This window comes from Cydia amplana, chromosome 13, assembly GCF_948474715.1.
Source record: "Cydia amplana chromosome 13, ilCydAmpl1.1, whole genome shotgun sequence".
Lineage (NCBI taxonomy): Eukaryota > Metazoa > Arthropoda > Insecta > Lepidoptera > Tortricidae > Cydia > Cydia amplana.
In genome coordinates this window covers 3,620,080-3,644,900 of record NC_086081.1, presented here as the reverse complement: position 1 = coordinate 3,644,900, position 24,821 = coordinate 3,620,080, and the positions used below count along the sequence as shown (strand labels likewise).

Genomic DNA, 24,821 nt, shown 5'->3' with positions numbered 1-24,821 from the left:
ATCGCGGGCTCAGTCGCGCCCCAGCCGTGGCCGCGCCCGAACCGACCGGCTTCTTCGTATGAGGCGCCCGCGCTAGCGTCGGCATGGCCCACGCCGGCGCCTAGCGGGCAGGTATGTGCCAACCCTGGCGGACCCGTGCCGTGGGGTCAGTGAAGTGAAGTGCTCTGTCTGTGTATATGGAGCCGCATTGATCGCTTGCCCGGGAGTTTTGGTTCGACCAATTGTTGAAACTCCTAAACCCTCCTCTCAATCTCCTCGTAAACCCTAAATCTTCTAAATATTTTCTGGATGTGAAAGCAAACTAAATCTAAAGGTGACAGTCCATTTCCAACCGCAGCTGCACTACTGTTCATTTTACTATGGAAATATGACAGTAACAGCGACGCGTTCAGTACCAGTAGTGCAGCTGCGGTCAGAAATGGAATGTTACCCTAAGGTAAACGTACTGGTGCTCGACGTGGTACCAGTACATGTCATCTTGAAACTTAAGTCATTGTCAATAGAGGTGACAGAAGGGTGTCATCTATTGGGCATTAGCATGTCCAATAGTACGTTTACCTTATATCCCTTTTCAGGGTTCAGGCGTCTCTACTATCGTTAGCTGATCAAACTATACTTATATGAAACACGGATAAAGACGCGGTATTTCTTGTTACATTTGAACTGTAAAACAGCACGTATACCATGGACATCATGGTCAACCTAGCGCCAATCGTTGTTAGAGCTTTCAGGAGTTTCGCTACATAGCGGGAAAACCATGCTACTACGACGTAGCGTTACGCGTGTAGGGTAGCAGTGAAAGGGTTTGGAGTATTTTCTAATAGGTAGTCGTGTTAGAAGGTAGTACTCGTAAGTACAAATCAAATACTAATACAAAGTTCAAGATTGTATATGACATATCCATATTATTTACAGAAATAACCTAATGTGATTATATCAAAATATTAGTGTGCTTGTCTAATAGATACCTTTTATTTAATTGAGTCATATGACGATCATAACGTTTGGCAAATCTAACAAACCGTTGATAATCGTTTGTCCCTATCCATCATTTTGACAATTTCGTTTGTTAGAAAGAGACAACATTTAACAGAGGTTTGTAAGAGGCTGCTATATTTTATAGGTAAATAAGGAAGTAAAGAGTACTTACTTTAAAGTATTGGTGGAAAAAATTGTAAAATAGAGCAGAACTGTTGGGCAAAATTATAAAATTTAGTTACATTCATAAAACTGTACAACCCTTAATTAGTTAATTTATGTTTTTTATCCCTTTCCTACTGAATACATAAATCAAAATGACAGATTAGGACAAACGATTAATAGCTAATCTAGTCAAGTAGCACGTTTATTAATAACGTCATAAACTATTTTGATTTGTTTATTCTGTAATTACCCGCAATCTCTGACTAAAGAATGCCTTACAACATCAGATCCGTCTTTTATACGCTACTAGCGACCCGCCCCGGCTTTGCACGGGTAATTTATACAGAAACTTTCCTATTGAATCACTCTATCTATTAAAAAAACCGCATCAAAATCCGTTGCGTAGTTTTAAAGAACTATTAAGCATACATAGGGACAGACAGACAGCGGGAAGCGACTTCGTTTTATACTATGTAGTGAAGACTTTCTTCTGAGTAAGCTCATGTGAATTAAGAGAACCATAGTTTATTTTACTAGGGCCAAGAGTAACAGTATGAGGATTCCCTACAAGTGTGAAGGATGACTCACGCTAGACCAGGCCGGGGCCGGGCCGGAGCTCCCGGAGCTTCGTTTTCTATGGAACCACGTGATCACCGATCAGCCGCCATAGAAAATGGGATGTAGGACGCTCCGGCCCGGGCACGGCCCGGTCTAACGTGAGTCATCCTTTACTCTCGCCCCAGGCTCCGGAGCCAACATGCCAATCGCTAACGCTCCGTAGCGAACGAAACGCAATTGTCACTGTCACACTAATATGGAAGAGTGATAGAGACACAAAGCGATTCGATGGCGAAGCGATCGTCACCTTGGCTAGGCCGCCAGTTGTCTTAACCCATCTGACCTTACATTGAGTAATTAGCTGCAATGAGTGTCACTATATTTCTAAGCTCCATTATTCTAATCATCACTTCACTTCACTACATAGTATAAAACAAAGTCGCTTCCCGCTGTCTGTCTGTATGTATGCTTAGATCTTTAAAACTACGCAACGGATTTTGATGCGGTTTTTTTCAATAGATAGAGTGATTCAAGAGGAAGGTTTATGTATAATTTGTCAACCCGTGCGAAGCTGGGGCGGGTCGCTAGTTGATCATAAATCAAACATCGTTACGATCATCCCATCAACAATGATTTGCGATTCTATTTACAATCATAACCAATAATGACTATCATCGCGGCCCATAGACTAGGAATCCTCTAGACGGAGTTTAGAGCAATTTTTTCATACAAAAAAAATACTGGGGTGCGGGGGACGAGGTGAGCGAGTCCCGTGCCGTGATTGGTCCGTTCAAAGACACGGACGTCACACAAAGACACTTTGACTCGAAAATGGAGTAAAACTACCATATATTTGTGGCAGAGGGGGTAGCGCTACTATGCTCAGTCTGGAGGATGTCTTGTCTGTGTCGCGGCCCAATCAAGCTGTCATGTCAATTAAACGATTAGCGATGGTAATTACAAGGACGAGAGCACTTAGGCACTCATTGTCTTGGATTTTGCTTGCGAAACTGATATATTTTGCATTAAATTCAAAGAGGCAACGCAGGGATGTTAAGTCTGGAGAGGTCATTGTCTCTCCGATTTGCACCATAAATCGTCTGCAATAGACGCAAAGGCCAATTGAAATTCAAAGAGAATAGATAGTATAGACAGGTCCTGCCATAGTACATTTTGTAGTCTCAGTAAATATTTACTGCCATCTATCGACACACGATAAAACTCAAAATGGAAATGTATAAAACTATATATGTTTTTTCTATAAATAAATGATAAATGATTTTACATATTATTTTTATATAATTTTGACCCATGTTCTTTCACTGATGCCTATGTGTTAAAATTGTTAAATATCAAACGGTGTCGTCAACGCCATCTAGCCGAGCATAGGCCTAAGGTGTGTGCGCCATCTATCCGATAATGACTTTTTCTTGATTTCCGAGGCACGTTTTTTCCTTAGACTTTATTCATCTTAAACGGAGTTACATATGTCTTTGATGCCAATATCAATGGTCACCAACTGTACGTCTACCGTTTAAGTGCATGAGATGAGCTACAGACCGGTTAAAGGCTGCCTTACCACTGAGGCGAAGATGAGAGAGAAGACGTGCAGCCAATGAATAGGACAATCGGGGTAAACGCAACTATTGGCTAATTACGTCTATTCGTCATTTCTCGAATACGTATGGTCAGGTGCCGTAGAAAACATGCCAATCGCTACCGCTCCGTAGCGAACGAAACGCAACTGTCACTGTCACACTAATATGGAAGAGTGATAGATACACAAAGCGATTCGATGGCGAAGCGCAAGCGATTCTCACCTTGGCTAGGCCGCCAGAACGCCCTCTACATTACGTTTTATTCTGCAAGTAGCTCAGGCTTTTATCCCGAGATAACAGGAGATTTGATAATCCCCGTTGTTTATAAATTAGATAACTGAAAAAGCTGCAATAACCCCATAGTTGCACTTATCCCGGTTGACCTAAGTATCTGTTTGATACGTCCGTTTAACTTTTACGTTAAATTTAGTATTTTTGAGATCTAATTTAATTTATTTTTAAACCACTTTTAAATCAGTTTGCCACAAGGAAGACTCGTACTAAAGCGTCTCAAACGCATGATTGTGTTTATGAATGGGAGATTGTATCAAGTGCCAAATAAATGACGTCAGAGGCGAAGTATCAATGAAAAGCGGATCACGGGCTGAGACAGATGTTTAGATGTGCTAAGTATGCCGTCAAACTACTTGACTATTCGAAAATAACATCCCGACAAGTAAATGGGGGCTAGGTCGGCGAAGTGTAAGGCCTGAGTGAACGCTCGAAGTGGAGCGTTCGGCGGGGCGTGCAGCGTGGCGTCGGGCTCACAAGTGATTTGAGCAGCGTGCACTAAGGCCGCTCCTATACGCTTGCATTTGTTTAACATACACGCCGCACGTCCCGCCCCGCTGCACGCCCAACTCGAGCGTCCATGCACTCAGACCTTACACTTAGGGTGGTAGGGGGCCGAGAAGGCTGGTGGAGTTGCAGCGCTGTATGGCGATGCCAATTCGCTGGGCAAGGAAGTAACCAGCCCTCTGGTCTGGTCCGTAATATCAGTGAGACGCTTCGCTAGCTCCCTGAATATAGAGTGGGCTCAGGGTCCCACAGGAGACCCCAAACGGTTCAAACATGCAATCATAATCAATGGCTGCCTATTTACGCCATTTGAGGAGCTCGACCAATATTTATTAATTGTACCTAGAAGTATTCAAATTCGTGCTTCGAATTGACAGCTGTTGTAGATGGCGTTGTAGTTCGATTTGTTTTTATTTTTATGATACGATTGATATCATTTTATTAAATTTAGAATCGGCTTCGTACTTTATTGAGTACATTACGACGAAGCATTAATATTCTCCGATGCATTTGTAAGTTGGTACATGATTCGCCATCCGGCAGACTTACAGTGGACGAGTTTAACCCAGTTACCCATTTAGGCTCCCCTTCAAACTTATTACTGACACGTATTTTCCACCACTCAATTCCACAGTAAGAAAGTTGAATTTACAAATTAACTACTAGTATTTTTGATTTCGAACGCATACAAGTCCCTTAATTATAAGACAATTAAGACAAAATTAAATAGTCGTAGTTACGTAATGCGCTAATTATCGCACTAGTGCGGTAAAGTAGCACTATATGTACTGTAAAATTACACGTTACAGTGACAGCATAGAGAAAAAAATACAGCTACGCCATTACGTATGCGGTGTCAAAGCTAATAGTACCACTGAGGTGTTCTAAATTCGAATAGTTCGCGTTGCCCCAGGGAATAGGGGGAAGGGCGGACAGGAGGTGGCAAATTAGGGCTCGCAACAGGTATCCGATTTGTACCTTATTGGTGCCCCGTTATTGATGTCATTGTCACTAGGGACAGCACGTTTTGCTACCTCTGATATATCTGATACCAATAAACATGCATGGATGTTAAAGGCCATTCATTATATAACTACTTAAATAAATGTCTTTACCAGGATTCGAACCAGGGACCTGTTGCTTAGTAGGCAGGGTCACTAACGACAAGGTTAGGCTGTCAAACGTAGGATATTGTATAAAATTGAATCATGAGTTCATGACTGTGTTGCTGAAATAATTACAATGTACGAGTACATATATATATCTACAATGATTTATAACTCAAGATAGGTTATAGGCGTTCCAAAATTGAAGCGCTTAACTTGTGACAAATTGGACAAGTTGCCTTTAGACGCGGCTGGACAAGCGAGAAATGTGCACGTGTTAACGAGCTCCCGCACACCGAAAGAGAAAGAGACGACCTTATGTTTAACAATGAGTGTGACAAAGATGGATGGAATGAGAAAATTATTCAAAAATAAGAGATTTCTTCGTAGGCACACAAATAAATATGGAAGTATTTTTTGTGCTCCTCAAGTATGAGTATAACTTATCTATGGTTATATAATATCATTGCATATCTATAGATGATACTAAATATAATAAAACCCTGCTATTAGAGCATTTCTCAAATAATTTGTACATTTCGATCACATCTTAGATTTCTATAAAAATTGGTAACAATTTCCACCATATTTCCCAAAATGTCCAAGAAAGTTTGTATGAAACATCCTTGTTTGTTACCAGATTTCCTTACATATTTGGTAACAAAAAAGGAATGTTTCATACAAACTTTCTTGGACATTTTGGGAAATATGGTGGAAATTGTTCAGCTTCATGTACTTTACCAGCATACCAATTTTTATAGAAATCTAAGATCTGATCGAAATGTACAAATTTTTTGAGAAATGCTCATGTATAAAACACGTCAATATTATTTTAACCAATTAAGTCTACTTACCTACTAGATTTATTTGACATTTTATTTGGACACATACATTGATGTACCTATCTTCGACCTTGTTTGATAATGTCCACAGAATTATGGATAAATTTAAATCGATTGGACTTTGTCTTTGTTTGTGGAAGATTAGTATAAGATAGAATCATGTTTACAAAACTAAGCAAGTAAATAACAATAGACAAGTAAATAACAATAGATAGCCGAATGGGACATGCACCTGCCGCGATAGCAGAGGACGCTGGTTCGTTTCCAGCTTGGGGCACTGGAGGCCTTGGTCACTTTTTCTTAGTATATGACATTTATTTAAAGTTTATAATTTATATAGTAGTGTGTCTACTTGAAATAAAAACAAATTAAAATATTTCCTGAAAATAATTTAATTTGTTCTAATACAATATTAGTATTCTAATACAATTTTAGATATATTACTTGTTTACTTATTTAATAAATATTAGTACACCATTTTGGACGACCTATAGGTAGGTATCCAGTCTTTTCAATTAGGTAAATATCTGGCACAAACACAAAACTGTCTTCACGTCTTTTCTGTAGACATACCCAAAAGTTAAGGGCTATAATGGTTAATTTTCCTATTTATCCCTTATCAACATGAAAAAGTACTCCTTTTAATTGGATAAGTATGATAAAAATAATTACCTACATGCCCACAAGCTGTTAACTATTGTCCACAGGAGAGAGAACAATAGGAAAAGCTGGATATGTCAGTAGCAATGTAAAGCAAACTACTGTGTCCCTAGGAAACGAACAAAAAGCAGCAATGTAAACAAAAGAGTTCCACAAATAAGATATAAATGACACGCGATTTTCGAACAATTCAAACGTAGTGTTGCTAACCCGCGATTTTTCAAATTTGGCGCCTTTTTCTACTGACAAGATTTGCTTGACCAAGTACCTATAGTTTTCAAAACCCATCTATAAAATATAATTTATAGAGCGCGGTCAGTACCTCCCAAGTACTTGATTGTGATTCAAATAGTCTTCAAAATATGTGGCAAGGTTTGTCACCGATCCGCTAAAAAAATTGACCGTGAAAACTCTTAATATACGAATCGCCTCAACTGGCTTGAGTCGGACGCACTTTATTTCAGTGTCAATGAAATTTCAACCTTCTACACTGTACATTAGCTCTATATTTGAGAAAAAGCAAAATCGTGAAACGCTTACTACTGAGGGTCTACCGCGGACACCGAAGTTCGCAGATGGCGGGCATACTCTAATTAAGGCGTAATTAGAGTGACAGAGAGAAATGCCCGCACAATTTGCAATTTTAGGCATTCGCAGTATATAGGCCCTTTGCTTGCGACCATTGACGCTGCCAATCGAATATGGAGTTTAACTATCTGGAAATAAACTTCAAAATCATGTAACTAGTAAAATGCGATCCGACTCCAGCTAGATGTAAATCTTAAGCGGACATACGGCAATGAATTATGTAACCACACTTAGAGTTGGCCCAATTAATGGACGATTTATATTTAGACAACTGAAAATAACAGAAACTATAAATAATAAAGTCGTCGTGTAATTAAATCACATTGCTTTGAGTTACAGTTTCAATTTCTGGGTATTATGATTTAGTACGGTTTTTAGTGTCGTTTAGTGCTTTAACTGGCAAATAAAACATTATTTTACTATTTGCGTTTCTACGCGTCGCGTTGCGTTTTGCGTCGTCGTTTTTGCGTTGCGTTTCGTCGTTGTTGGTGTATAATATTCTTATTATTAAAAATATACATAATGCATGCCTATTGCCTATACAGGTTCCACTGGACAAACTAGTCCTAAAAATTGATAAGTTAGGCTTGTTTTAAATTAACCTTTGCAGCTAAATAATTAAAGCTAATTCTAACATTGGCGCAGGCACTGGTTTTGTGAAAATCTGAGCCCGAAATTATGTTGGTACAGTCAACGTCAAAAATATGTTTACACTTTTGAACCTTATTCCTTTGTAATGCGGCGAAAAATGTAAACATATTTTCGACGTCGACTGGACTTACACTGAGTCGACACTTCCAGTTATGCCACCCGCGCGTCGTCTGGTAGATATATCGACAAATGCTAAACGAATAGAAAAAAAAATATTGCGATGACAGATGCTACGAAAGTCACGTGACCATTTCCATACAATATTTAAATTGCGTTTTCTATTTTTTCTCTAATGAGTTTTAAAGCTATTCCTGAAATGCGTATGCATATGATAGTAAATATTTTGATAGTATAATTAAGTAACCCTATAAACACACGGCTACGTATCATAACATATTTAACATGTTAACGTTGCTTTGTTTTTGTGAGCAGACCGTGTGTGAGTCATACCATTATTTTGTAAACTTATACCGAGGGATGCGTATAGACTCTATACGCATCCCTATACTATAGAGGTGTCCGTCAGATCCGCAAGGCGGTTGGTGCTATTACTTCTATTATTTTTCGGAAATAGTTCATTGACTTGACTGTGAGTGTGTCTGCACAGGCCGTACCCGACACGGCAATCGTAAGATCGGTTTTGCAGTATATTGAACATGCAATATTACACTCACATGCTTTTGGCCACTGTAGTTGCCAGCTGTCACCCTTATTTTATTATAATAATAGAGGACACACTGAAACATATCATTCATGTGACTGGTTAGGTTTCATTTGTGATGACGGACTGGCCTAGGGGTTCATGCCGCTAGCCGCGATAGCTAAAGACGAAGGTCGAAGAATTCGGCCTCCATTGGAGGGCTCTGCTACTTTTTCTTTAGTATATGACATCTATCATCATCTAATATGTATATCAGTTTTTGGTGGCCGCTTTCGGATGAAAGAAGCGCCTGGCGTCCATTGGCTCATGGGTGGATGACGTTCGAAGTATCGCGGGGCACTTTTGGATGAGACTAGCACAGGACCGGGACAAGTGGCGTACACGAAGAGAGACCTATGCTCAGCAGTGGGCGACCGAAGGTTAAAATGATGATGATGATATCAGTTTTTCAATGTCCACAGAAGAGACCTTATCCTAAAATGTGCTTGATTCATCTATATTATTATTATAGCTTTATTTGCTCAGTGCTTTAATATCATTTGTTTTTTTTTTATTAAATTGGTTGCACTTTTGATTGCACTGATCCCTGCTCTGCTGGGTAAAAGCCTCCTCAGTACCCTTCCATTTCTCTCTATTTTTTGCTGTTTCCATCCAGTTCTTTCCAGCTATCTGTATGATGTCGTCTGCCCATCGTTTTTCCCCTTGGTCCTGGCCATTTTGTTACTCTTAAGGTCCACCTTCCGTCCAAGTATCGGGACAAATGGCCAGCCCATTTCCACTTAAGTTGTAGGGCTTGTTTTAGCGCATCTATAATTTTATCTATATCTATATGACCGCCCATAATAATTTGCCTGTGCAGTTCGTAATAATCACATGTGGAGTTCGGACGCCGCTGTTTAGATGTAGACTATAAATACCCGACCCTCACCCAGTACCACACTAACGATGTTTGATCTTCCGCCATTGCGGTGCACGCTGCATTCGTTCGGGGATAAACAAAACTTACGCGACGCCAATGTCCACAGTTTTTTTTTTTTAATTTTTTATTCATGATAAACTAACATACATTTTATAAATTACATAAAACTCGCCAAACTGTGGAGTGTGATGGCGAGGTACGCTCTTTTTTATGCTAATAACTTAACCTATTTGGGTCAAACCCGTTTTATAGTATGGTATGGTTACCTCGTTCCTGTAGACATCGCAAGGTTAAGGAAATCTAAGGGGTTACATTTTTCGAGTACTTGAGACTCAAGTTACAAAACAACAATAATAAAAAAAAAGGGTTAGATATGTACCAGAAGTTTATGTTGCAATCTATGGTATTAGTACCTTCTACTTACCGTAATGTACCGGTCATGAAATACCGACATATCGGACAGATTTTTACGATATTTCAATACCGGATTCAAAGATATATGTAACTAAATTCTCTTTGCCGGAACTGAAGTGGATCGTCAATATCGAAATATCTTCCGATATTTCCGGTATTATTAGTTTCATTTGGGGTCCCTTTGTTTCACATAAAGTTTTAAGTCATAATTTGTTTGTCATATTATCATTGGTCCTAAAACTGAAACCGTTAACTTTTCAGGTTTTTCGTAAGGTTATCCTATATATAGGTTAGGTTAGGTAAGGATTGTTTCATGGCAATTCTGAAAAGTTACTCGTTTCTAAACCAAACAAATTATGACTAACGAAAATGCGGACTAACAATACATTATGACTTACCTAAACCTTTTTGGGAAACAATAGAGACCCGGCAGTTTCATTTTATAAACCGCGGAGCACACTGTATTCGTTCGGATCGGATGCAGTGTGCCATGCGTCTTACGAACCGCCTCAGTTAAATAAACCTATACTTAACATGGTGGACAAAAACTTCAACCCTTCGCTCTACCCTGATCAAGGGCTCGGGCCGGCACTGAGTAGGTACAACGTTAGCGGCGATTACACCGGCTAAACCAGTGAATACACGCTGAAGTAAATTGATGCATCTTTTGATGTTCAAGACTCCTTTATGTGACGAACGCCACACGAGATTTAATTACGAAAATCACTGAACCGGGCAGAAAAAGATCAACCACGTAGAAAGGGACAGATAGACGCAAACTGGGTTAAATCGATATAATGAGTAGGATTTGAGGCAATAAAATCAGTCGATTGATAGCCGAGGCCTTGATATAGTAATTAAATAGATACCTATATGAATAGATTCTGTAGGAACTAGGGAATTGGCGAAATACGACCATTTAACAACCAGAACATGTAGAAACAGACTCTTGTTTTTCGAGGTTTTCCAGATGAATTTGTTTTTTGGGGCATTTTACAAAAAGGTCTAGTCTAGAGCCCGTACCGTGAGTCACTGACAGTGTGAAAACTGACATTTACGCTATCGAGAACGTAATTTACTTTCTATACATCTCGTTTGCACTAATATGCGAGTACGAGCGACATGTATAGAAAGTAAATTACGTTCTCGACGGCGTTTATGTCAGTGCCAAACTGATGGTAGCCGTATAGGTACTTTGTCAGGAACGTGACGTATATGGCAGCTGCCTTGATAACCTGCAGTAATTTGTACCTACCATATACCGTTGAATATAAAGCTAAAGTTATCAAACGTTATCATGCCGTATACCGGCTTCTTAGCTTTATCTGAAGTCTTACAAAAATAGCGCCACGTACCTAACAATTTTCTGGAATGGTGTTAAAAAAACAACGGGTTGCACTCAGGGAGTGCAGCAGAAGTGAAAACTCAATCACTATTGCAAAATGTCTGCAGCACTATGTATAATTGAGGTCAACGCCATCTAGCGTTATTTCGTCGCATTACTTGAAACCCCTAAGCACATCACTGTTAGTACTCGAGTTATATTAATAGGTACCAGTTAGATCGAAACTCACTAGATAGCACTTAAATCAATAAAGAAAAACTCAATGACATTGAAGTAACAGTTTTTCGATCAGGTCACGTGACCGTCTTACGTCTTACGGTCACGTGACACCTGTTACGAGTGTAACATTTTTTCCCCGTCATAAAAAGTGCACAGCGCCGCTAAAGAAGTTTTCACTTCAAAAATGCGTCACGTCACGTACCCGAGCTTCTCTGGAATGCCTGCCCCTTTTAATGAGGAAACAAATGGTTCTTTTGACCGTCATTATTATCATCTGTTATTTCTAAAATGGTCTCACGTGTCTGTACCATCGGTATATGCTGACAAATATAATTCTCACTAAACATTACAGTTATTTTCACAGTGTAGCTATGAAATTGGGTCTCTATTGTTTCCCAAATAGTTTTAAGCCTTAATGTATTGTTTGCCCCCATTTTCGTTAGTCATAATTCATTTGGTTCAGAAACGCGTCACTTTTCAGGATTGCCATAAAACAAACCTAACCTAACCTAACCTATCTATAGGATAACCTGACGAAAATCCTGAAATGTTAACGGTTTCAGTTTTATGACTAATGATAATATGACAAACAATACATTATGACTTAAAACTTTATGGGAAACAAACAATGTATGATTAATTGATAAAGTCGCCATGCATTTTGCGGCTGATAGTACAGTAACTTTGCTGTTTTGTCCCATATCTGGGACGCCGCTACAGAAAATATGAAGTTGAAAAGATCTCAAGGGTCTCAAACTATCACACATTGAAAGTGTCATCATTTGAATACTGCGAGCGTGGCATATTGGGCGACCCGCTGGCCTTAAGGGGTGTTCCCCCCTAGTGGGGGGGGGCACATCCGTGGAGAACGGGTGGGGTGATCGGGTGATCCAATAATGGTGTGAAAGGTCTTTTACCTCATTATGTGTTCTTTTTAAAGGCCTGGCAACACATGTAGGCTGTGTAATAATTGTAATATAGTGTTGCACATAACATACACTGGTTGTAACGTGATTTTGGAAGATTGTTGGATCGATTTTTTTTATTATGAGTATTACTATAGCTCCGTTTTAAATTGGAATACATTATTTTTGTAGCAGTAGCCTTAAAATCCCATCTCACCCCCCTTTCATCCCTTCTCTCCCCATTCATAACCCAACTCTGCCCGCGAACCCTACTCATCCCCATTTTACGGTACTGAAGATAGCGGGTGGGTGTCAAAGTTGTGTAGAGTTGTTGTGTGTCACGGTTCATATCCCGGTCTATACGAGTATAAGTCTAGTGAAATAACCGTGAATCATTCAAAACTTTTAAGAGCCAACAGGAGTGGTCATTTCTCCATACAAACGTACTCGACTGTTTCCTCCGTGGGTTTTGAAGCAGAGAAATGATTTTTTCAACACAGATTAATATTGTCAATATCTGTGTCGGACCGTTTTGATTTTTTTGATATTTTTGTTTTTTAAGGCGCTAGAGCCCTTCAAAAATTGCCAAAATGTAGGCCATTTTGGCAATTTTTGAAGGGCTAATTGATATCAGTTTTGAATAGCACGCCTCCCATTGCGGCATAGTCAATTAGGTATTGACTATGCCGCAATGGGAGGCGTGCTATTCAAAACTGATATCAATTAGTCAAAAAAGCAAAACGGTCCGACACAGATAATGTCATAATCATTTAGATTTCCAAATTTGGTTACGATTGGTTAAGTTTTGGAGGAGGAAACAGTCGAGTACGAAACCTCGATTTTTGAGATTTTTACGCAGGATTTTTCGCCTTGTCCTTATCGCACTAGTTTTAGGAGCCGCTTCCGTTAGCGAGACGGATATATTTACCTAAAATATTTAAATCTTAGCTCCTGTTGGCTCTTAATGTCAAGGAGACTAACGACCCAATTCGAACAATGCTTATAAGATATCACAGCGATACGATACCGATCTCTCAGACAATAGTGACGATGTCAGTTGCAGAAATGTCACTTTTGACACTGACTGATTGGTACCTATCCCATCGCAGTGACAACTTATAAAAATTATTCGAATTGAGGCGGCAGGTACTAATTTGTGACGTTATCTATGAAAAGGGACCTTATGGTCGATGGCACATACGCCATTATTAACGATGCTCCGATATAAATACAATGCCGCGCGACGCTGTGCGGCGTAAGCGCCATCGACAATAAGGTCCCTTTTCATAGATAATGCCCCATATATTTAACAAGTCAGTTAAAGTGGTGCGTTGACGAACCTGGCACCAAGTGTGCGTCATCTAATGAGTCTTCAGGGTGGTTCGGTTTAATGTGTGGGGGCGCTATAAAAAGGCTATCGAATACTATCGATGCCAAGTAATAACTACTATTTCTGCTGGCCTATATTAGTTCCATAGTTTTTTTTCGATTAACTTTCGTATGACCCAAATTCCCTTTTGTTTGAATCTTGTTTTAAGTAGGTATAGTAAAATATCTGAGAAACCCAACTTTGCTCGGAAAACATATAAAAACTCAATAATGCGCGTTTTCTCAGAGATAAGATCGATTTTTCGCCCCCAAAAACCCACATATACCAAATTTCAACGAAATCGTTAGAGCCGTTTCCGAGATCCCCAATATATATATATATATAAGAATTGCTCGTTTAAAGGTATAAGATAAGATTGGGTTGAATTTCGTTTGTGGGAGGATGAAATGACATTATTTTCTAACAGAACGTAAGTTCCAATTGGCTTCATGTCATTAATTATACGAGAAAATATTAATTAAGCAGGTATAACTTCTTTAAATATTGGTTTACTGCTGTGACCTTCACCTGACGGTCTGTCGCGATGAATTATTCCGAGTTTCGGGGTGTTCATATTAAACTACCTTATAATTTGCGTCTAATTACCTGAAGCTATTAACGGTCAGTTATAGTTTCACTCAAGGACTTGAAGTTTTTGAAAATCTTTTTATACTTAATAAAGTTATACCACGGGAGCGTAACACGAACAGGCGTATTCTAATTTAAATTATAGGATATGAGTTAGATCTGGATTAGATATGTATCGGATCTGAAAACGTCGTAACGTAGCTCGTAACTGGAGGCCAGTTCTGATTGCACAGTTTGATACGGTTTGCATCTTTTGATACAACCTTGAGTCGTGTCATGTCATATCACAGTCGTCTCGTCTCATCTCGCTCACACTTATTGATTTTTGTTTTGACGGCCTCCTAGCCTAGTCGGCAGACGGCCTACGAAGCAGAAAGTCCGGGATTCGATTCCTGGTTAGGGCATTTATTTGTGTGTTTATCACAAGTATTTGTTCCTGATTTATCGATGTTTTCTATATGTATGTAAGTATTTATTTCGATGGCCGGGGCCCGTTTCTCAAAAACTTGTAAGTTTTGAATAATTCACGGTTAGTTTCACTAGACTTATATCGAATATTGGGAGCTCAAAAACAATACAAAAGGTAATCACGGTTCATATCCCGGTCGATATAAGTCTAGCTTGTAAGTTGTAATACAAGTGGAAGTCCCTTTCTAACAAAAGCTGTCAAAAAGTGACATCCGTTAGTATTACAAGTTACAAGCTTTTGATAAACAGGGCGCTGGTCTGGCCTAGTGGGTGGTGACCCTGCCAGTGAAGCCGATGGTCCTGCCAATGGACAACACAAGCCTATGTGCTCTTGAGCTTACCGTGGGGCTTAGTCAATTTGTGTAAAAATATCCAATAATATTTTATTTATTAATTTATATTTCTAGGTATAACTACCGTAAAATGGGGTGAGTAGGGTTCGCGGGGAGAGTTGGGTTATGAATGGGGAGAGAAGGGATGAAAGGAGGGTGAGATGGAATTTTAAAACTACTGCTACAAAAATAATGTATTCCAATTTAAAATGAAGCTATAATACTCATAATAAAAAAAAACGATCCAACAATCTTCCAAAATCACCTTGGTATGAAATCCCATCTCACTCCAATTACGAGGGACTACGGGGTGAGGTGGGATTTCCTGTTTATCGTCAAAGTTATGAAATGGAACTACCCAAAATAAAATAAAAACTAAAATACAAACGTCCGGGACACTTGTTATATACACCATTCAGTTTGCATATGTAAAAATAAAATGTTATCGAGGTTTGAATGTCAGTTTTGCCCCTACTCACCCCATTTTACGGTACTGGTATATATTTAATATATCGTCGTCTAGACCTTACTAGATGACTATATGAGGACGAGATTGTAGGACGTATAATATATATTTTGGTACTAGTTTTACCAGTGAATAAATTGTTGCATTAGAATCGGCCTGGTGCGAGCAAGTACTGCACTAGTGATACAAACGTCGTGTCGAAACTCGCGATTTGGGTCAATGTATGGCTCAAATATATGTCGGGTCATGGGGTTGTGTTTGGTAAACTCGGTGCTACTGCGGAATGTTTATAGATTTTATTGTAACTGTCTGGCATGAGTTTTGTAACTTTAGTCTATAAACTGAAATATGTAGATATATTATCTTCAGCTTACGCGGTTACGTCCTGACCACTGACCACCCGGCCACATATTTGTTCCTTAGTTGAACTTTAGTCTAGTGAAAAGCGAAAAACAAAACAAAATAAATGATAGATATTGAATTCGTGTATAAGAACTGTGTTTCCAAATTTACCTGAACCAATAATAGGTATTTGATGAACAAAATTAATATCTTCATATTGATTATTGTAAAAAGATGCCAACGCAGTGGTAGATGCTTTATTTTCATACAAATCGGATGACAATCAAGGGTCAGTGAGTTACTATTACAGTAGTTATTTAATGAACTAAGCTATCGGGATTGATAGCCTAATTAAGCCTATTTCTCCATCAAAACAACAGAAAATGAAAGTAATGGCCAATTATTCTACTTATGAAACATGCATTTTACGAAATAGTGTCCAAAAGTTATGTACCTACAACTAAACGTAGAATGCAACTTTTTGGATGCTTTTTGGTTAATAGTTGCAAATAAAATCTTTTGTCCTTTCTATTCTAACCCTTATCCTATTGAAACCTACCTTTTAAATTAGAATAATGATTCTTACATTTTTGATGCAATCGACATAGACAGAGCAATTCGTTATTCACTGAGTGAGTGTTTTTGTGCCTAAATAATAAAGTAACTTTATTTCAGGGAACGGTCAACCATCGATTTGTAAATTCGTTCTGAAATAACGATCTAAATGTCAATGTGACCGTTTTTCTAGATGTTCATGGTAGGGGAGGCCGAGGTAAGTTGTAAAAGGGGTAGGTTGACACAACAGCGTCTTTTGAAACTATGTACCCCCTGCATACAATCTATCTATGCAGGGGGGTCCTTTCTGTACATACTTTAGGTTTCTATAGTTCTTAGAACCCTTTTTCCTCTAAATAATATAATTAATTTAGTAAACAGTTTAGTAACTACAGACAATGATTCGGTGTTGATTCAACTTACTTTATGTTCCCCTGTGGCGTGGGTCACTCCGCGATTTCGTCGCGTCGCTACAATTACTTACACTACAAGTACATGCGGGCCACACCAATTTTGGTGTTTAGCCATAGTAGTTAGGGAGTGAATCTTCTATGCCTAGTACTACTATTATTTATTCTGTGCCTGTGATTTCTGAGCAAGATTAGACAACATTTGTACGCCAGTCATGGCAAAACTAGGATCGTTCAAAAACAAAAATGTAACACTTATATGTACTTACGCTTGTTTGATGCAAATAAACATTCATTCATTCATTCATCCATTCGTTCATTCATTCATTCATTACAAAGTGTTCTTTATGTTGGCAGATGTGCAGCCTGGCGGCGCTCGCGCGCGGCTGCCGGCCCGCCGCCAAGCCGTGCTGCCTCTGCTGGTGCTGCTGTTGTTCTTGTTCCTGGTGAGTACATGAATCAAAACAAAAAGCGATTAAGGCCTCCAGTGTCCAGGACAGAGGGCGCCGAAGGCCCTAAAGAGATTGCAGAGACTTGAGAAAATTAGACCCGGTCCGGGTGGCCATGTGGTCTAGGCACCCGCCACGAATGCGGAGGACAGTGGTACGATTTCAGCCTATTTTATTTTATTTTACATTTTAAAATGGGACTTAATTGCGTATAATTAAGTTTTACATTGAGTTGAAATAAAAAAACATTGCAATTGCAATCGGGAATAGAGTATTAGGATCATTGGTATAATATATGTAAGCGGAAAGTATCGACCGTTGAAGAATTTAATACCTATCGTTAGTTTTGTGTGTCGACCGAGTGAAATCGGTTTATGTACGTGCTTTAATTGAGGTTATTTTGTCTTTGTTGCAGGGCAAAGTGGTGAGTGCAGAAATCTACTAGAGAAATAATTCCGGGTTCCGGGTTTGGAAACAATAGCGTGAAATTACTGTATAATTATACGTAAACCAAAATATATATTTTTCCGGCGTCATATTCTGGCAGCAGGCAATGCTGTAGCCTATATAATAAACGTACTTCAAATCGAATTCTATATCCATTGCATAGAAAAATGGAGTCTGCCGATTTGTGTCTAGGTAGATACTTTTTAGCAAGGTAGGTTTATGTCTATGTAGATACTTTGTGGTAAATACTGATTTAAACTTACACGATTTTCACATATTATTATTTATTTAACATGACTTGGTTGTGTATACTTAAGTTTTAGAGTGCAAAACGTACAATTTTAGCCAGTCTTTCTCCGAGACCACGGAGATAATGCGAGGACGGCATCAAACGTCGGAGGTAATTTTAAAACTTAAGCATACGCAATAAGTCCCGTTGAAGTAAAGGTAAGGTAAACGTACTAGTGCTCGACATGCTAATGCCCAATAGATGCCCTGCTGTCACCTCTATTGACAGTGACTTAAGTTTCAAGATGACATGTACTGGTACCGCGTCGAGCACCAGTATTTACCTTAATCACTGTGTAAGTTGAATGCTGGGAATGCTTTTGCAGGTAAAGATCATTTATTTTAGAAATGGTTAAAGAATCTTTTCTATTGCAGCCTGGCTGCGCGCGGGTCGGAGGGAGGTCCCGGAAAGAAACCCCGGGAGCCGGGCCCGCAGGACCCACTGCTCAACGACGGAGATGCGCCGTGAGTATACTCTTTTTAAGCCACATGAGACTAAGACAGATAGACAGATAATGTCTTTATTCATACGGTACGGTATGAATCATACCCACAACATATATGGCATTGACATCAGATAAAAACAAAAGAAATTACAATAGCCTTCATCAATGACCGGCACAAAGTGTGACCCACACAGACACAATTCATTGACACTTACAAATTTTACAAGATTTTCCAAGCACCCAACCCAACCCAAACAAGTTTTTTTGTTAACCCATGGAAGCCATGCCTACAGTGAGCGGCTTGTTGACTACAGGATTAAGGTTTCTGACAACAAGGACCAGTACAAAACATACCTGTTTAATGAAATATCATCATAAACTTAAGAGCTGCGGTAAATCTCTTGTCGGTCAAGCAATCCCCATGTATGTATGTGATGTACCTATATGTATGTATGTAATCCATTCTTCACCGTTTCTTTTTAACTAAATAATTGTTTCTTTTTGTTTAAACCTCATTAATGTATTGTTTTAACTTGTAAACCGCATTATGTCCACCACAAAACAGGCTATGTGTAGGGGCCAGCATAAATGTTATTATAAATAAATATTATCGGACATTCTTACACTTATTGACTAAAGTTCCATAGTAAGCTCAAGAAAGCTTGTGTTGTGGGTCTCTCAGACAACAATAATATTTTATTTCCGAAATAAAACATTTGTATTTGTATTTCCGTTTCCAGGCCGACGCTGGAGGAGATCCAGAGCTGGGGGCAGTCGTTTGACAGACTCATGCGCAGCGCAGGTGTGTAACGTTTTACTGTTTATATATGTATAAATAAAATAAAAAAATATCAGGGGAAATCTTACACAGATCAACCTAGCCCCAAACTAAGCAAAGCGTGTACTGGTGCTAGGTGACGATATACATACTTATATAGGTAAATACGTATCACACGGACTCAGGAACAAATATTTGTGTTCATCACACAAATAAATGCTCTTACCGGGATTCGAACCCAGGACCATCGCCTTCACAGTCAGGGTCACTACCCACTAGGCCAGACCGGTCGTCGGTGTATAGTTTGAACATCGTAATTTTGAAAATTGTGGTTTCTTTTACGATCTGAATTATCGGAGACTATAATATTCTAGCGAGAAGATAGGAGCCCTAGTGAACGCTTGAACTACATACTATAGAATTTACTGGATACAGGAGTCTTTCCCATTTCTGAATAGTTCGACAGAATGCCAACTAACTTACAATTAGTTTGTATCCGGATCGAAGGACCAAACCCTTTATACAACTTCAGTAGCTTGTAACTTAAACTAATAACTTCCACACTATGAACCTTGTTGAAGTATTCTCCTGTTTGCAACGTTCCTGGTTATTCAGTATCAGATATCACCTATCAGCCGTCATAGAAAATGACGTGTCGGATGCATCGGCCCGGTCCAGCGTGAGTCGTTAAGGCCTAGTTTCCCCTTTGGGTTGCAAGGTCATTTGGCAGTCGCTTTCGAAAAACTAGCGATTACGCCAATTCTTGGGCTGCCAAGCGGACCTCAGGCTCCCGTGAGTCATGGTAAAAAGACAGAGATACAGCGAGGAAGATGATGATGATGTTTATAAAATCACTAACGCCCGAGCGATTTTTGAACGTTCAGGTCGTCAGTCAGGCGTTCAAACCGTGGCTCGTGCCAATGAGATTCTTGGAACTTCTGTATAAACTGGTGGTTCTAATAATATCTTTGTCAACATAACTGTACACAGTTCTAAAATAACGCTTACTCTATAAGTATCATTTGAAATTGAAACCAGTGGTCTTCATTAAAATTTTGAGGAACTCGGGCCAATAATTCTCTGGGATAGGTCAGATGGCAGGCACAGTCGTAATTTCGTATAAACCATGCCACATTGCGTTCCTGTGTAGAAAACGAAATAAAACAGATCACTGATTAAGATATTTCCTATGAACGGTTCCTTTGATCGAAAATTTTGAAATTCAACTCAAAAAAGTTTATAACGACGAGGCCTATCCCTTGCTAGATGATTTAAGGATGACTCATGCTAGACCGGGCCGCGATCACCGATCAGCTGTCATAAAAAATGACATGTTTGACGCCTCGGCCCGGGCACGGCCCGGTCTAGCGTGAGCCATCCTTTAAGCAGCATCTGTATCCGAGGGACGTCTCTTGGCATTTGAGATCGTATCTTTGGCAGCTGGAGTAGGGCATATTACCGACGAGGCAAGTCACTACATTAAATAGTATAAAAAAAGTCGCTTCCCGCTGTCTGTCTGTCCCTATGTATGCTTAAATCTTTAAAACTACGCAACGGATTTTGGTGCAGTTTTTTTAATATATAGAGATATTCAAGAGGAAGGTTTATGTATAATTTGTTAACCCGTGCGAAGCCGGGATCGCTAGTTATTTATAAAATAGCGTTTTTGAGACTGAACGCCGCAGTGAGCTCGTCAAAAAACGAGATGAGCTTAAGGCTCGGCCGCCAACCTCAATTTCCTACAGGGGTCCCGTTGTTTCCCATAAAGTTTTAAGCCATAATGTATTGTTTGTCATATTATCATTAGTCATAAAACTGAAACCGTTAACATTTCAGGATTTTCGTTAGGTTATCCTATAGATAGGTTAGGTTAGGTTTGTTTTATGGCAGTCCTGAAAAGTGACGCGTTTCTGAACCAAATGAATTATGACTAACGAAAATTCGGGCAAACGATACATTATGGCTTAAAACTATTTGGGAAACAATAGAGACCCTTTTCTACAACTATATATAGGGGGTGTGCTGACATGCTCAATATGCGATCGAGTATTTAGCAAGAAGATGGGGTACGTGAGCCACCTAAGGGCGCACCACAGAGTGGATCAACTAGAGTCTGTGCGGAAAGAGAAGAGTCGTGGAATGTATTGGGCCCCATACATTCCACGACTCTTCTCTTTCCGCACAGACTATACACTCTAGGTGTAAGGCCTGAGTGGACGCTCGAGTTGGGCGTGCAGCGGCGCGGGGCGTGCGGCGTGCATGTTAAACAAATGCAAGCGTATAGGAGCGGCCTTAGTGCACGCTGCTCAAATTACTTATGAGCCCGATGCCACGCTGCACGCCCCGCCGAACGCTCCGCTTCGAGCGTCAACTCAGGCCTTACACTAAGTAATAGGTAACACGAGTTAAAATTTTCCTACTCCAGAGAATACAGTCGCTGTAGCCGAAATTGGTCAGGAGACCATCATCATCATCATCATCATCATCATTTATGAAATCCTTGTGTTCCAGCCGGGCGCAAGGTGTTCCGCGACTTTCTGCGCGGCGAGTACTCGGAGGAGAACATCATGTTCTGGCTGGCGTGCGAGGAGCTGAAGCGGGAGACGGACCCTGATGCTGTCGAGGAGAAGGCTCGCTTCATATACGAGGACTACATCTCCATACTTTCACCAAAAGAGGTCAGACACTTTTCTCTAACCGTTCTCTCATGACTTAAAGACATGTTTTGACGACAACGTTTTCATTCACACTTTCACTTCCTCCTCACAACAAACTTACACACATACAAGTTCACACTCCTCTTTCTTTCCTAATTCCTATTATTATGTTTAATATAATTATAAATGTTATTATTGGTAACTCGTGACGACCATGACCCCCGCGATACAGGCCATGCGTAGTGCGGGGTTCAAACGTGCCTGTTAAACTTTTATTGTCAATAAAAATATTGTATTGTTATTGTTACTCAGTTAGATTTTTAGTCGCTATTGGCGACATGTTTGAGCCCGTCGGGGGTCCTTCCTCAGGCTCGAGTGCTCGCGGCGGCTGCACTTCGTGCACCGTTGTCGTCTAAACAGTTTAAAAACGAAAGTTTAATTTCGACTTGAAGACAAACAGAAGAGTCCACACTTAGGGCCACTTGCACCACCCCACTAACGCTAAGTTCAGCCGTTTAACCGTTAACTCAGTGTCAAATTGTACTGGTAACCATGGTAATTCCAGGGTTAACCGGTTGACCCGGGTTGTGGAATGGTGCAAGTGGCGCTTAGGGGAATAGATCTCGTTTCACTGATACTATAAGCGATATAGGTTAGAGAGTCACGTTTTTGTACTCTTCTATTGTTTTTTTCTATTCTGCTCCGTATACGGAACGGTGATATTCCAGAAATCTGAAAATATATAGCATATACGAAAGAAAGAGTGACAAGGCCTCCAGCAGACCCAGCAGTGCCCAGGGCTGGAATTGGACCAGCATCCTCTGCATTCGCGCAGATGCCTAGATACTTCGGCCACCCACAGTGGTGTTTCTACTTAAAAGAACAGAAATTAAAATATTTTATTCAGTAATTTAGCATACATTCGCTAAGCCAATGCCAATATGTAGAGTCACATAAACTGTTGACCTTCCTTAATCCATCAGTCATATTCTGTTTTCTTTCCCAGCATATTTTTGTTATCCTTTTCTTAAAAAAACGTAATAATTCCAGGTATCCTTGGACTCTCGAGTGCGCGAGGTGGTGAACCGCAACATGGTGGAACCCACCCCGCACACGTTCGACGAAGCTCAGCTGCAGATCTACACGCTGATGCACCGAGACTCCTACCCTCGCTTCGTCAACTCACCTCTGTATAAGACCCTAGCACATGTGCCTAACTCGCCGGCCGCGTCGCCGCAGTGAAGCTGTTTGTGTGGACTTTTTAGTGTTCATTATAAACTGAAATAGATATCATACACCAAAGAGTGACCAAGTCCGACGGTGGCCGAGGCGGGAATCGAGCGTCTTCAGCTTACGCGGCTAACGCCCTGACCACTAGACCACCGTCACAAATTAAAAAATAATTCATATAATTTGTTCCTTAGTTGGAGCGTTCATGATAAACAAATCCTAACGTATGCTAGCGGCTGATGATGATGATGATCGCATTTTTCCGCTTGACAATACGCTGTCCGCCCTGCCAATCGTTCCGTTGAACGCCCGCCACGCAGAGGCCCTACCGCGAACCACATTCGACGTGTTGCCTCTCTATCGCACTTGTAAATTCGTACGTAAGTGTGAGAGGAAGGCAAAACGTCGAACGGGTTCCCGGTAGGCTCTCAGGCTGTATAAAGCGTACATTAGGCACGAGACATATTCGAGTATTTCGACAGATTTAATTTTGTGGATACATTTTGGACGAAAACTGGTAGATTTTCATGGCGTTCTGCAGCATTTGTGTAAGATCTTGTGTTTTTATAACCGGAGAAGTCATGAAAACGAATGCCAAGTCTTTTGAAGATGTCTCCACGACAATGATTTCGTACAACGCCCGAATAACTCATTCATGGATGATTACATGATGGTGCATACAAAACCTTTAATGGATTATTTCGTGAGCGTATTTATTTATAGCTTTACCACTTAACTCAGACGGTTCCTGAGCTACTTTTGGTGATCCCTAGTAGATGTAGCTCGTTTATATAAACCAAATCACACATAACCTCACTGTAATCAACCGCGTTAACTTATCACGACCCGTCTCAGTTAAATGGTAACTCTATGCGTATTTATCACTGGAATAAGATATAAGGACACGATTGAACGAAAAGCGAGGCTGGCTCAACTGGTTATAATATTTTTCTCTTCATATGCCAGAGAAATAATTTTGTGTTACGAGAATGTGCCACAGGTGATGCTCCATATTTTTCTGCGCGGGAGAGATGTTAAAATGAGCTGCGCGTTGCGTAGTTCTAAATAGGTCATGTACGTACAGATTTAGGTATTTTTCCTGTTTAAGATGAGCAGTTGAGAGATTAAAGCGTCAAACATTTTGGTATACCTACTTATACCGATACTTAATGAATTAATCCAAAGAAGGAATGCCAAGTCTCAGTTCTATAACTTTCTGGAACAATTAGTGATCATAAAATCATTATTAGTGTTGAATCTGCTTTTGACCTGGTTGCGCCAGCCTTTCTGGTCAGTTAAAGCATTTGGTTTTGAGACCATCGTTAGGTTATCCGTCCCTAAACCAATCTAGTCTTGAAATTTCTTTGTGACCTGTAGCTATGACCAGTCACACTCGTAGATAAAGAAGGGATTGAGATATATTTCAGCGTATATAATTTTATGATTGAGATTGGCGGCTTTATTGTGAAAGTTTCTAGCTGATTAATTTTTCAATCTTCTGATCTAAGGTTCCGTATAGAGTGACCCGTTTCACATAATATCATTTGCTAATAAAGACAATTTATGGTTTAACCTTTTGGACGCCAATG

The 24,821-nt window shown here is 39.9% G+C and overlaps 1 protein-coding gene across 1 annotated transcript; it reads left to right on the top strand.

The window, feature by feature from the left end:
• LOC134653347 (regulator of G-protein signaling 20) lies at positions 1–23,255 on the top strand. Its single transcript, XM_063508683.1, has 6 exons — positions 1–111; positions 17,295–17,383; positions 18,497–18,586; positions 19,308–19,369; positions 21,857–22,023; positions 23,053–23,255. Exons 2-6 carry the CDS (start codon positions 17,295–17,297, stop codon positions 23,242–23,244), a joined length of 600 nt encoding a protein of 199 aa, XP_063364753.1. The 5' UTR covers positions 1–111; the 3' UTR covers positions 23,245–23,255.
• The last annotated feature ends 1,566 nt before the right edge of the window (positions 23,256–24,821 follow it).

Excerpts from the sequence above, each read along its gene's own strand:
- LOC134653347 (XM_063508683.1), top strand. The coding sequence starts at position 17,295 with ATGTGCAGCCTGGCGGCGCTCGCGCGCGGCTGCCGGCCCGCCGCCAAG. Across the intron at positions 18,587-19,307 it reads CTCAACGACGGAGATGCGCC|GCCGACGCTGGAGGAGATCC; the intron begins GTGAGTATACTC and ends TTCCGTTTCCAG. Across the intron at positions 19,370-21,856 it reads CAGACTCATGCGCAGCGCAG|CCGGGCGCAAGGTGTTCCGC; the intron begins GTGTGTAACGTT and ends CTTGTGTTCCAG.